This window comes from Antechinus flavipes, chromosome 1 (assembly GCF_016432865.1).
Source record: "Antechinus flavipes isolate AdamAnt ecotype Samford, QLD, Australia chromosome 1, AdamAnt_v2, whole genome shotgun sequence".
NCBI lineage: Eukaryota > Metazoa > Chordata > Mammalia > Dasyuromorphia > Dasyuridae > Antechinus > Antechinus flavipes.
In genome coordinates this window covers 650,512,606-650,527,991 of record NC_067398.1, presented here as the reverse complement: position 1 = coordinate 650,527,991, position 15,386 = coordinate 650,512,606, and the positions used below count along the sequence as shown (strand labels likewise).

General features: G+C 37.5%; 1 protein-coding gene across 1 annotated transcript; it reads left to right on the top strand.

Annotated features, from left to right (window-relative positions):
* Nucleotides 1-6,892: 6,892 nt before the first annotated feature.
* Nucleotides 6,893-9,025, top strand: CCDC166 (coiled-coil domain containing 166). The gene is made up of 3 exons (XM_051965232.1): nucleotides 6,893-6,997; nucleotides 7,347-7,794; nucleotides 8,088-9,025. The coding sequence occupies exons 2-3, from the start codon at nucleotides 7,357-7,359 to the stop codon at nucleotides 8,940-8,942; spliced, it is 1,293 nt and encodes a 430-aa protein (XP_051821192.1). The 5' UTR covers nucleotides 6,893-6,997; nucleotides 7,347-7,356; the 3' UTR covers nucleotides 8,943-9,025.
* The last annotated feature ends 6,361 nt before the right edge of the window (nucleotides 9,026-15,386 follow it).

Here is a 15,386-nt window from a genome sequence, read left to right as displayed (position 1 = left end):
GAAAGGAATTTACAAATATCATGTCCTTAGTTGCCTGAAGGACTGAGGAATTAAATTATTTGCCCAGGTGTATTGGAGGCTAACTCAACTCAAGTCTTCCTGAGTATGAGAATAGCTCTCTATTATCTATAGACCCACAGCCTCTCAAACATTAATTTACCTATTGGTGAAATGGAGGAATTAAACAATCAATTATTGAAAGCTGCTTCCAATTCCCAAACTTTATAGTTTTCTAACTTGAAAACAAGAGATGTGGGTTTGAATTATAACTGTAAGATTAATTAGTTGTGAGATGTTGGGCAAGTACTTTTCACCAGTTTCTTCATCTAAAGAATGGCAACCAATTCAATCAACATTGATACAGAACCTACTATGTACTAGGCATTATTGTAGCATATAACTATTTCAGGCAATGCTTACGGAAGGACTGGGTTCTAAACCTTCTCTCAATCTCAGGAAAGAACTCAATTTTGTAGCACCAATGTCTCCCTGTATTTCTTTTCTTTTTTTCTTGACATTTTTTAAAGAATTTTGAGTTCTAAATTCTCTCCCTTCCTTCCTCCTCTCTCACCTCCTTGAGAAGACAAGCAATTTGTTATAAATGATACATGTGAAGACACGCAAAACATATTTCCATGTTAGCAATGTTAGGGTTTTTTTTTTTAAGAATGTTTTTAAAAGTATGCTTTGATCTGAATTTTCAAACTTCATGAGTTCTTGTGTTAGAGATGGATAGCATTTTTTATCAGAAGTCCTTTGGAATTGTTTTGGATCATTGCACATTGTCATTATTTCTGTTTCTGTGTACAATAATCTCCTGGCTCTGCTCATGTGATGTTGGATCACTTAATATAAGTCTTCCCAGGTTTTTCTGAAACTATCCTACTTATCATCTCTTATAGCATAATGGTATTCCATCACAATGATATAACACAACTTGTTTAGCCATTCCCCAATTGATGAACATGCCCTCAATTTCCATTTCTTTGCCACCACAAAAAAAGCTGCTATAAATATTTTGTACATATAGATCTATTCCTTTTTTCTTTGATCTCTTTGGGATACAGACCTAGTAACAATCTTGCTGGGTCAAAGAGTATGCACAGCCTTACAGTCTTTTGGGCATCGTTCCAAATTGTTCTCCAGAATAATAAAGTTCACAACTCTACCAGTTGTGTTTTAGTGTATCTACTTTTCCAAATCCTTTCCAATAAACATTTATTAAGTATTTACTATGTGCTATTTGGTTAAAAAAAAAAAAAAGTCTGGGAAAATTGGAAAGCAGTCTTGCAGAAACAGGGTGTAAATCAACATCTTACACCAAGATAAATTTAAAATGGATACATGACTTAGCTATAAAAGGAGATATCACTAGTAAATTAAAGAAGCATGGAATACATTATCTATGTTATCAATATTACCAGATTTATGGATAAAAGATTATACTTACTTTTGTTAGGTAATATTCCTGGGAGTTTTCATTTTGGAATCACTTTCAGGAGATAATCAGTGATTCTTTCAATTTCTATTTTACCCTCTGGTTCTAGGATAGCAGGGCAATTTTTCTAAATAATTTCTTGAAATAAGTGATCATGACTTTCAGATAGTCAAATAATTCTTAAATTATCTCTCCCCAATCTATTTACCAAAACTAAAAGGGAAAAGGACTTATATAGACAAAAATATTTTTAGCCTCTCTTTATGTGATAGGAAGAATTGTAAATTCATGGGATGACCATCAATTAGGAAATGGCTGAACAAGTTGTGATTATGGATTATGATGTAATATTTTTGTGCTATAAAAAATGACCAAGAGATTGTTCTCAGAAAAACTCTCCATTGGCACATGGGATATATGCACAGTTATGGACAACACAATATTCAGGAAATTTGAAATATGAACAACCCTTGCTGCGAGATAATTCAGCAGATATCACACCCAAACAGTAACCCTGAATGAAACAAGGTTGGCAAATGAAGACCAACTTACTAAAGTTGGAGTTGGATATACATTTTTCTGGAGTAATCTTCATCATGAGAAATACTAGAAAACTGACCTAGGCTTCTCAATCATATCAAATCTAATTTAAAAAAAAAAAAAAAAACTTGTGTGCTTCCCAAACAAAGTAACAGGCCCATGTGATTGTCACTTACAGAAACTTAATGTTTAACATGATTGCGTATGTATAACTTATAGCAGATTGTTTCCTGTCCTGGGGAGGAGGGAGGGAATAGAGGAAGAGAAAAGTTTGAAACTCAAAATCTAAACACAAATGAATGTTGAAAACTATCTTTACATGTAATTGAGGAAAAAATACTATTAAGGAAAATGCCACACCACCATCAAAAATGGATATGTTCCTACCATGATGAATATTGATGAATTCAAAGAAAAATTTTATTATATATTTCACATTTTCTTCAATTGTTTTCATTCTTTTGACTTTGTTTTATTGTTTCTCAAGATCCCATGGAGTCATTAACATTCATCTGCCCAATTCTAATTTTTAAGTAATTGTTTTCTTCAGTGAGCTTTTGTAACTCTTTTTTTTTTCCATTTGGCCAGTTCTACTTTTTAAGGAATTTTTTTCTTCAGTGAATTTTTGTCCATATTTTTCCATTTAACTAATTTTGCTTTTTAAGAAGTTCTTCTCTTCAGTGGATTTTTGTTCCTCTTTTTTTATTTTACCAACTTTGTTTTTTAAGGTGTTATTATATTCTTGAGTATTTTTTGTGCCTTCTTTAGTAAGCTGTTGAGTTTTTTGGAAGTTTTTTTTTACATCATTCTCATTTTTTTTCCTCTATTTCTCTTGATTTTAAAATTATTATTGAATTCTTTAAAGAACTCTTGATAAACCTAAAAGCAATTCACATTTTTCTTTGAGGCTTTGGATACAATTTTAATTTTGTTGTCTCCTTCTGAGTTTATTTTTTTGGTCTTCTCTGTTACCAAAGATTTCCAGGCAATTTCTTGACTTTTAACTTTATATTAAAGATGGGCTCTGCTCCCAGAATGGAGGGGGAACTGTCTCAAGTTACAGGGTGTTTGTATAGTTGTTTTTAGAGCTAGAGCTGGGATATGTACATTTTCAGTTCATTCAAAGTGGTATTATCTAGAGTAAGGGTCCTCAAACTTTTTAAATAGGGGGCCAGTTCACTGTCCTTCAGACTGTTGGAGGGCCAGACTATAGTAAAAATAAAAACTTTGTTTTGTGGGCCTTTAAATAAATAAATTTCATAACCCTGGATGAGGGGGATAAACATCCTCAGCTGCTGCATCTGGCCCACGGGCCGTAGTTTGAGGACCCCTGATTCTAGAGAGATGTATTTGCTACTCTTCTTGGCTGTGCTCTGGTTTGTGAGCACTTCTTTTCACCTTGGATCATTTCTTTCCCTGCATCTTCAAGCTCTTGTGTACTAGTGGTCCTTCTTGACCTAGGACTGTGACCCAAATCCCTATACAGGCAATGCAACAGAGTCCTGCATCCAGTGCCAGCAAAGGGACTTTTGTAATGTCTTTCTGACCAGTTATTGTCTACAGAGTAGGAATTCCAGAAACTGCTGATGGTTTTTCAGGAGTTGTCCACTGGACTGTGGTCCACCCTCAATCCACCATGATAAACCTTTTCCTGCCAATCTTATTGAGCTGGAAAACTGTTTCACTTTGTCTTTTTGTGGATTTTGTCATTCCAAAACTAATTTTGAGGTGTAATTTTAAAGTTGTTTGGAGGAGAATTTGGGAGAACTCAGGTAAATATGTATAAAAGACATGTAGTCTTTTCTCTATCCCTTTTCCATACTATGTAAGGAGACCCTCTGAACTCTACACACATGCAGAAATGGTTGTTCTCAGTCCTGAAGGTACCTGAATCCCAAAGCCATAGGGCAAGTGTTTTCTCCTCCTCAAACTGTCTGCCTTTCTATAAATCTATCCCAGGGCCTAAGGTGGGTTGGAGGTAAAAACTTAGGTTTGTTTCAATTCTAGAGTTCTTCCCAAAAAAAGAGAGTAGAAGCCTCAATGCCCAATGTATATTTGATCCTAGAGCTAATATAGAACACTACCATTTATTGAATAGGGACATGACATGGTAAGTAAATCACTTTGGCTTGTGGGGAGACACTTGAGCCAGAAAGATCATTTATGAAATAATTACAATACACCCTGATAAAAAGTGACGAGAATCTTCACTGGGTTGTGACCTGTGTGACCACAGATTCCTGATTACCAAACAATTACCAAGTCTCTTAAGGGACCCAAAGCTTGACTCTTCTATTTCAATAATGCCAGTATTAGAGGAACATAAGATAGCCACAAACCTCATTGAAAATGTCTTCATAGATATAACACCTAGGGTTCTGTGTGGCATAGAGAGATAAGGTGAAGAACTTACAGGAATGTATGAATTCTTTTTCTGTATTTTACTTTCATCATTTCTGTGTTTTCCCTATGATCTGTATAATATGTGCAGGCTCATATTTACTTGAGCCTTGGCCAACTAGAAACATATTTACTTAACCTGAGCTGATGACATTTATCAGTATTTGACATTTATCGATATTTAGTCTATTAGCTTGACCACTATCTGCTTGATTAAACCTGAAGGCCTGATTTTCTGTTTCCTAGAAATCAGGAGATTTTGGGGAAACAGAAACCTTCCATTCCAATCTCTCCGAATAGCAACAACCAATTAGATGCCTCCCCCTCCCCTTCTCAATGCTCTCTTGTGATGTAATCTATTGTATAAAAGCTATGTATCTTTACTACTTCTTTAGCCCTCCTACCACAAGCTTTCTCTTTCTTATCTCGTGGTAGGACAGCTCATCCTTTGGAGATTTTCAATAAACAACTTTTCTACTTTTTACTGAATGATCTCTGAGTAGTCATTTTGGGCAAGGGTCTTCTACATCCCTCACAGTACCAACACTCTACAGATATCCCCATGCAAAAGTTGTTAAGACAAATCCAGGAACTATATGAACACAATTACAAAACACACGAATAAAGTCAGATCTAAACAATTAGGAATATCACTTGCTCATGGGTGGGCCAAGCTAACATAATAAAAATGACAATTCTACCTAAGATAGTCTATTTGTTCAGTGCCATACCAATCAAACTGTACCAAAAAAATGTTCATAAAGCTAGAAAAAAACAATAACAAAATTTATCTGGAAGAACAAAAGGTCAAGAATAACAAAGAAATTAATGAGAAAAAAATACAAAGAACAGTAGCCTAGCAGTATTAGATGTAAAACTCTATTATAAGCAGCAGTTATCAAAAACATTTGGTACTGGCTAAGAAATAGAGTGATAGATCAGTGGATAGGCTAGATCACATGATACTATAATCAATGATTAGAGTAATCTTGTATTTGATAAACCCCCAAACTCCAGTTTCTGGAATAAGAATTCACTATTTCACAAAAAATTGCTGAGAAAACTGGAAAATAATGTCAGCATAGACCTGCATCTCACACACCATAACAAAATAAAGTCAAAATGAATACATGATTTGGAAGCAAAAGGAGATACCATAAGCAAATTAGGAAAGCAAGAGAGAGTTTACCTATCAGATCTTTGGAGAAGGGAGGAATTTATGACCAAAGAAAAAATAGAGAACATGATGAAATGCAAAATGGACACCTTTGATTATATTAAATTAAAAAGGTTTTGCACAAACAAAACCAATACAAACAAGATTAAAAGGGAAGCACAAAATTGAGGGGGGAAAAATTACAACCACTGTTTCTGATAAAGGCCTCATTTCTAAAATATGTGGAATTGTGTCAAATTTATAAGAACACACATCATTCCCCAATTAATAAATGGTCAAAGGATATGAACAGACAATTTTCAGATGATGAAACTAAAGCCATCTATAGTCATTCAAAAAAAATGCTCTAAACCACTATTGATTAGAGAAATGTAAATTTAAAAAACTTTGAGGTATCACCTCACACCTCTCAGATTGACTAAGATGACAGTAAAAGTTAATGATAAATATTAGAGATATGGGAAAACTGGAACACTAATATATTGTTGATTGAGTTGTGGATTGATATAACCATTGTAGCAATGGGCCCACAGCCCAAAGGACTTTGATTCAGTAGTGCTACTACTGAGTCTGTATCCCAAGGAAATCATAAAAGAGGGAAGAGGACCCACATGTGTGAAAATGTGTGAAATGTGTGAAATATTTGTAGCAGCTCTTTTGGTGGTGACAAAGAATTGTAAAAATGAATAATGTCCATCAATTGGGGAATGGCTGAATAAGTTATGGTATATAAAAGTGATGGAATATTATTGTTCTATTAAAAAATAATGAACAAGCTGATTTTAGAAAGGCCTAGAAAAATTTACATGAACTGATGCTGAACAAAACAAGCAGAATCAGAAATACATTGTATACAGTAACAGCAAAATTTGGGGATGGTAAACTATGAAAGACTTGGTTCTTCTCAGTGGTTCAGTGATTCAAGGCAATCCCAATAAACTTTGGATAGAAAATATCATCTGCAGCCAGAAAGAGAACTATGGACATTGACTATAAATCAATACATGTTGTGTTCACTTTTTTTTTCTTTTTCTTCTGGTTTTTTTTTTTCTTTCATGTTTCTTCCCTTTTGTTCTGAGTTTTCCTCTCCCAATACAATTTATAAAAAAGTGTGTATTTTTTAAGTGAATATACATGTATAACCAAAAAAAAAATGATAAAAAATAAAGTACACAGGGGTGCTCCCTTCAAATGATCACTACATAACCAGGGATTTGTGATGAGGGTGAATGGAGCCAGGACCAAGGCTGATGCAATAGTAATAGTGATGTTTAAAGGGTCTTGGAGTTCTTTTGCCTTTCTCTATAGCAACAGAACTCCAATCCCTTCTAAAGGAATTGGCTGTCAACATCCACAGGAAGGGATCTTCCAAGCAGTGAAGAGCTAGAAATGAGGTGACCCTATGAACTCAATCAGGCTCCAACCAGCCCAGCAAAGAACAGGTCAGTAGCCCCTGAGCCCTCAATATCTGTCTGTCTCTTCCTCCCGTTCAGTCCCTATCCCTACTTCTTATTTCTAACAGGCACCTGGGAATGAAAGGGTTCATCCTGAAAGACTGAGGGTGGAGGAGGAGAAGGGAAAGGGAGAGGGAATAATAACGATGGGATAACAAGAAACTAGATGATCTTGGTGCAGGTGACAACCTCAGGAGGATAAAGGAATGGGTAGGATGACTCCAAGAGCACAGAGTGTTGAGGGGATGATCCTAGAAGGATGCATATGATATCTGAACACAAAGGAGGGGATGGAATGACCTAAACAGTGCTCCTGAAGTTCCCCATGTCCCCACAGGTCCAGCCCCATGGCCTCAAAGAAGAAGAGTGGGGGCGCAGGCCGCCGGGGTCCAGGAGGCATAGATGTCACAGAGCCGGTGCTATCAGAGCGCTACCAGTTTCTGCAGCGGGAGTATGCAGCATTGACTGAGCAGCTAGAAACCTATGAGAAGCGTGTGCAGAATATACTGTGGGAGAATGATTTCCTGGACCGGGAGGCTGCCCAGCTACGTGAGGAGAACCGGCAATATGCAGCTTATATGTCCTCACGGGCCCAGCGCTGCGCCAACATCATCATCACACTGGATGCACAAAATCGTGCAGACCTGGCTCAGGTGCATTTCCAACAAGAAGAACTCACTACCCTGTACCAGGGTCGGGAGGGTGCAGTGCGCTCCCAGCTCACAGAGATGGAGGCCCGCTCAGCCAACATGGCGTACCAGGTGGAACGTCTACAGCCCTTCAAGGTCAGTGACCCACGGGTGACCGGGGTACAGCACACAGGGCTGGGGAAAAGGGAAAGGAGGCAGGGGAAAGATCAGATAATGAGGACGCTACAGCGCCTTCGGAGATGGCTCGCAAAGGCAAGGGAGTGGAGTGGCTCTTGTCCCCATATATTTATCTGTCCCCTCAACATCAGAGACGCTGGCTCAAAGGTCTGGATATGAAACAACCTAGATAAATCCTCGGGACTTGCACAAAGGGGACTGAGCATGTCAATCCCATGGGGCTGATTCTGTGGTCCCCTGCACTCTCCCAGGAGCTGCAGCTGGAGCAGCTGGCCAGGATCAAGACGCTGGAGCGGGAGCTGCTGCACCTGCGGGTGGAGCACACCCAGCTGCTGCATCGGGTGAAAGGCCGCTTCCTGGAGGACAAGGCGGCTTACGAGCGGGAGGCCCGGCAACAGCTGCAGCTGCTGGTGCGCAAGGCGGAGCGAGAAGCCACGCGCTCCCTCGTCTTACACATTCAGTCTATCAAGGCCGAGAACCGCCGTCTCAGGCAGGAGCTCCTGGAGCTCCTGCTCCGGACAAAGCTGCTGCACGATACCAGGCAGGAGCTGCTGGAGCAGCGGACGCGGTTACGCCAGGAGCATGAAGACACCAGGGAAATGGGCAAAATCCATGACTGGCTTAAACGGGGACCTGATGGACCCAAACTTTGGGAGCCACCACTTCATGAAATCAGCTCCACTTCTCCCTCAACCTTGTTCGCACCTTCCTCACTCATGCCCACCTCTTCATCCTTACCCCCCTCTTCACCCAGGCCCCAAACCTCCCCCATGTACTTCGCCTCCCCCATGCTCCAAGGCTCCCCTATACCCTCAGCTTCCCCCATGCTCCAAGCCTCCCCTATACCTCTAGCCTCCCCCATGCTCCAAACCTCTCCTTTACCTCCAGCCTCCTCCGCTTCACCTGTTGCCCCAGTCTCACCCAAATCCCCAGAGTTTTCAGAAAACACTGCTGGTAGTCCAGGTGTCTCTCCATCTGTCCCTACAGGCCCCAATACTGAGTCTCCAACTACAGATGGATTGCATGAGGTTCCCCTCCAGGCCTCTTTACTGAGTGATAGCACTTCCCATGAGTCTATAAACATAGGATCAAAGACAGACTCCTGAGCAGGGACTTGGGGATCAGAGAGGGTTGAAAAGAATGGGGAAACAAGAAAGAGTTTTATAATAAAGGTCTATGTCATGCCCCATGTCCTGCCATTTATTATGATTTAGGTATGATCTGTGGCAATTTGGTATCTTTCTCTGAGTCTCAATTTTTTCATCACGAAAAAGAGGAGATGGCTCGAGTAATCTTTAAGGGCCCTTCCAGCTCTAACCTTCTATTAGGTTTATTTTTTTGTTCATTTATTCTGACTTATACCTGACTTTTTCGTAATGTAGATTGGTAGCTAGCTAGACCAACAGATAGAGCACTCAGCCCAGAGTCAGGAAGACTTGAGTCCACATGTGACCTCAGACACTTACTAGGTATGGGACCGTGGCCAAATCAATTAACCTCTGTATACCTCAATTCCTCATCTATAAAATTAGGTGTTAACAGAGTTGTTGAAAAAATTAAATGAGATATTTGTTTAAAAAGAAACAGCATCTGGCACATAATAAGCACTATGTAAACTTATACACTTCCCATTGAGCCAAAAAAAATGAGACAGTTGATGTAGGGTCAGTGCACACCAAGGCTACATTTGCTATAGAATCCTATCCCTGGTTTATTTCTCTGCTTTCAGAAACCTACAGAAAAAGATTGTCAATTGGTTAATGAACTAAAAAGGAAGTGGAGTCCATAATTTGACCATCAGATGGCATTAGTGTCTGCCTACCCCAGCAAAGGCTTTTTAACCAGATATTGAGCAGATAATGAAGGTTTTTTCAAAGGCCTCAATATTTCCACTGCTTATCAAAAGGCTCTCAGTCTACCAGTTCTTAGACTTTTCTTCTCCCAGTGATAAAGCCCCAATTAAATCTTGGTTCATGAATATGAGAAAATGTAAAATGTCCCTGAAATGTTAAAATTATAGAAATGTCAATGGCTCTGCCCCCACCCAACATTAGGACATGTCCTATTCTCATTCACTTCATAAGACTCCAACTTTGACATTTTTAACAATTAAGTGAGTTTTTTCAAGCAAAGGTAAATTTTTTAAAGTAAAAACTATCAGGTCCAACTTTCTCCCAAAATCTCCTACTTACTCCTGTTCCATTTGCATACCTAGAATGCCATCATTTAACTTAAAAGGTAAAAAATCACAAGAGGAAGACAAGCCTCCCTCCCCAAAACAACTGGTCGCCCTAATTATATGATAGCATTCCACCCCACCGACACTCTGGAACATGCTCCAACAGCAATGCTCCCCATAAATCTTGGCTCACAACTTCCATCTCCATCCAGGATCAGCCAGATCCTGACTTCATTTCTGGCTGAAATAGCAATACTACCATTACTTGATACTCTTAACTCAGGGGTCCTCAAACTTTTTAAATAGGGGGCCGAGAGCTGGCCTATAGTTAAAAAAACAAACAAACAAAAAAAAAAAAAAAACAACTTTGTTTTCTGGGCCTTTAAATAAACTTCATAGCCTTGGGTGAGGGGGATAAATGTTCTCAGCTGCTGCATCTGGCCTGCAGGAGCGTAATTTGAGGACCCTTACCTATTCTCACTCTTCCTTCCATCCTTTTCCCCTTCTCTCTCTCTTTCTCCACTTCCTCCTTCCTATGCTCTTTTTCCCTCTCTCTCCTAAATTGTTCCCTAATGGAAAAACTGGGTCAATCATATAGAAAGACTCAGAACCGAAGCAAAACTCTCCCCAAAGCAAAAACTCCATAAACAGCCCAGAAGTAGGGGCTGAATTATGTTTGCATGAATAATTATAGCCTTTCTCCCAACTTCTTATCTTCACCATAGTCTCAAATTTATGACTAAGCAGTCCTAATGTGATATCTTAAAGACTCAGTTTTTCCTGTGCCTGCCCTTAAAGACTCTCACACTACTATAGAGATACAACACATTGTAAATTCTAGCCAACAGTATGAGTTAAAAGCTTAAGCTATTTTCTCTAGCCATTACTTTATAAAATTAAGAATTTGGGATAAGTGATCTAAAATGTCCCTTTCATCTCTAGATAGTATGATTATTAAGTTCCTAGTTGCTTATATGATGCAAAGATGCCCATTTCTCCTATTTGATAGAGCTTTGGAAATGCTTAACAATAGCAATAAGACAGGAAAGAAATCAAAGGTATAATGATAGGTAAAGGTATGATGGTACACTTGAAAATAGCTAGGAAATCAGCAAAAATACTAATGAGAGGATTAATAGCTTCAGCAAGGTTACAGGCTACAAATAAACTCTTAAAAATCAACTTCATTTCCTTATAAAATCCAAGAAGCAATAATGGAAAGGGAAATCCCATTTCAAATAACCACAAAATACAAAAAAAATCTGGGGATCAGCCTTCCAAAGTACAAAAAAGACATAGATTCAATCACAAAGTGCTTCTTTAAAAAAAAAAATTCAATCTAAATAAGCATTTCCAATACAGTACAATAAAAAAGATGGTTAGACATGAAACTGTAAACCTACTATGCATAATTTGCTATTCCCTCCAAATATACAACAAAATTATCATGTAAATTTCTCTTTTCTTTTTTTTTCTTCCTCCCCCCTCAGGATGTCTACCATTAGTCACAATAGGTATGTGTAAATGTAAGTGTGTGTATATTTAAGTATAAATATATGTATATATGCATAAAATTATTCTCTACTTTTATATATCAGTTCTCTGGATGTAGGTAGCATCTTTCTTCATATGTCCTTTATTTTTAATTTGTGTATTTATAATAATCAAAATGACAGTCACTCAGAGTCTTTTGGGTTTTTTTGCTGAGGCATTTGGGATTAAGTAATTTGCTCAGGGTCACACATCTAGGAAGTGTTAAGTATCTGAGGTCATCTTTGAACTCAAGTCCTCCTGATTTCAAGGCTGTACTCTAACCACCACCACCTAGCTGCCCCTCAGAGTCATTCTTACAACAATATTGCTTTTAGTGTATTTAACATTCTTTTGGTTTTGCTCATTTCATTCATCATTTCATGCATATTTTTCCATGTCTTTCTAAGATCATTGAACCCATTATTTCTTATAGTACCTAGTATTCTGTCACAACCGCACACCACAACTTGTTCAGTCATTCCTTAATTGATAGAGATCCTGGTGATTTCCAATTCTTTGTCACCACAAAGAGAGCTACCATAAACATCCCATTCACATTCAAAATTATAATTATATTCAAAATTTGAATCTCCATCTTTTTACTTAGTATTTTCTTTCTCAGACTTTTAAAATCATATTCTTTTATCTTTCCCACCAGTCCCCTACTTCCCACTTCAACCATCCCTCCAAAAGTTCCCCCATCCTCCCAAATACTAATTCACACATCCCACTAAAAGTCCCTCCTCCATCCTCTCCCCTAGTTTTCTCACCTTTACACATTCAGAAGACTTCTACACTCTTCCAATATACACATTGTTTCCTCTTCAATCCAGATAAAAGGTTCCAACATTACTAGCCCTCCACCCCCACCTGCTTTCTTTTTATTATTTCATACCCCATTTTTATACTATAATTGTTCCCTCCCTCACTTAAATACAATTCATTTGCCTGTGGTAGCATCATCTCCCTGATGTCATGATCCTCTTCAAAAAAATAAGGACAAAAACAACAATTCTTTTTTTTTAGAATCACCCCATCATACATAACTCAGTCCTTATTTTTATTTCAAACTATTTTAGTAATGATGACAGTTTTAAGAATACTGATAACATTTTGATATATATAAGTAAACAATATGATTCTAATGAGTCCTTATGATTAGTCTCTAATGTTTCCTTTATATTTTTTCTGGAGCTTTTGTATTGAATTTGAAGTTGAAATCATTGAGTTGAAGTCTTTTTGTTACAAATACCTAAAAGCCTTTCAGTTCATCTAATATCTAATTATTTTTTTATTCAGGATTAAACTCAATTTTGCTAGGTAAGTTATTTTGGGATTTGGATACAACCCCAGCTCTTTTGCTCTTCAAAATATTTTCCAAGACCTATGGTCTTTTAAAGTAGAAGCTGCTAGCAGAAGCTGTGAAATTCTGACTGTATTTAAATCATGTTGGGTTTTGGTTTGGGTTTTTTTTTTTTTTTTTTTTTTTTTTTTTTTTTGGTTGTTGCTTGCAATATTTTCTCCTGGGAGTTTTGAAACTTGGCTATGACATTCTTGTAAGTTTTCCTCCTGGAATCTCTTTCAGGTGATAAATGATAGATTATTTTTTCTATTTTATCCTCTTGTTCTAGAATTTCAAGGCAATTTTCCTTAATACCTTATTGTACAATTGTATACAAGATTCTTTTTTTCTGGTCATAACTGTTCAGGTAGTCCAACAATTCTTATATTGTTTCTCTTTAATCTGTTCTCCATGTCACTTATTTTTCTGATAAAGTTTCAGATTCTCTCCTATTTTTTTCTAGTTTTATTATTTCCTAGTGTTCTATAATGTTGTTCAACTCCTCTTGCCCAGTTCTAGTTTTCAAGAAGTAATTTTCTTAACATTGTAGATATGTTTTTCCAATTTGTTAACTTTTGCATAATTTTTTTGGATTACTCTCTCCCCCCCTCTAATTTTTCCTTGATCTCTCTTATTTGATTTTTGGATTCCTTTTTTAAGTTCTTCCAATAACTCTTTTGAGACTTGTGATCATTTATAATCTTCGGGATAGGAGTAGCTTTTTTTTTTTTTAACCACACTATCTTCCTCTAAATATGAACCCAGATTTTCTTTTCCACCAAAGTAGCTACTTGTGGTCAGGTTCATTTTCCTCTGCTTACTCATTTTTATTTTTGTTTTATCTTATTTTTAGCAGCTTATTATCATAATCAGATTTTAATCCCAAATTGTTGGTTCTGTTGCCCTAAGCTTCTCGTTCTCCTTACTGTTATTTTCTGAATTCTATTGGGCTCAATCTCAAAGATTCCTCTCCTCCCCTAAATCACAGTTAGAGCCCCCAGCCACACTCTCCAGAAAATGTTCTTGCTCCCACCACACCACACTCGCTTCTGGTCAGTGCTGCTAGGCCTGACTACCAGAAACAGCTGAGGGAGGAAGGAAGGAAGGGAGGGAGAGAGAAAGAGAATGTCCTTCAATCTCCCCCCATTCAGCTACTTGCTGTTTTTTATGGATTAAAAGATCCTGAGGTGAAAGTTTATAAGGTGAAATTTCTTGAGGTTGTAAGGAAAAAGTTGAGGTGAAATATACCAATACCAACAGACTTCCTAAGTCCAGAACTCATTCATAATCAAGATGTGTTCTCATCTAATAAATGTATCAGCTAAGTGGAATGAGTGATTTCCTTGTTCCATATATGTTCTCATCCTATAAATGTCTCAGGATGTAGCATTTTATCGCTTACTTTAAAAGGGGTGGGATGATTATCTAGGCTGGCACTCCCCGACCCTTACATTTAAATAAAACAAATAAATAAATAAAAAGAGTCTGATTAATTAATGACTGGGACTTGTTGATAAAACTCCACAAAAAAAAAAAAAAAAAAAAAATTGGAAGTGGAAATGAGAACAACCCAGGGCTGTAAAAGCCCTGGGAGAAAGGAATCTTCTGTCACCTAGAGTTTACGGAAAACAACAATCTCATCTAATGATCAAGTAGGATCAGATTGGCTTTGAAAATCTTTGTTCCTACACCCTCATTATACTTAGAGAACTATCAAAATGCTCTTACTCATTCATGTAGTAGTATGTAGGGAAATTCCTAGCACAGAAGAAAAGGAAAGAGAAGAGAATAAAACCAAAATGTTCCTACTCATACTCATTCACGTAGGAGTGTGTAGGGAAATTCCTAGCACAGAAGAAAAGGAAAGAGAGGAGAATAAAAGCAAACCAGGTAGAGATGTTACTCTCAGCTTGCATTCCTGTCAGAGGCAACGTGTATTCAACTTTAATTTTTAATTTTAATTAAATTGCAGTAACCATATATTGCCAGTTTGAATTCTTTGATATGCTGAGGAAGGTAAGGGTATGCCTGTGAGAAAAGGAGGAAGGAAATTGAAAGAGATAGTTATTCCAAAGGAAATGAAGGCTTAGTCAAGATAATTCGAAGCCGCTTTAAAAATAATTTTATTCTCTATGGCTGCTTTCTGCTTAGAAAAATTCAGGCTTTAAGCTCCCTCTACTGGACAGAAGGGAGATTTCGGATTACTAAAAGTTCGAGGGCTCCACAAGTGTAGTCAAAAAAGAAATGGTTCGCCATCCAGTGGTTACTTCCAATATTGTACTGAGGCACTCTGCTGAGACTCTCACCATATTTTCATATTCCTTTCCTTACGCTGAAAGGAGAAAGCACTAAATCCAGTGTCTCATTAATTATTTAGAAACTAATTGCCTAAGAACGGAAATGTCAACAGAGCCCGGGACAGAGACCACTTTAAGCCCTCCAAAATTTAATTCATACCTTTTTTTTTTTTTTTAAGTACATTCTATCTAAATAAAT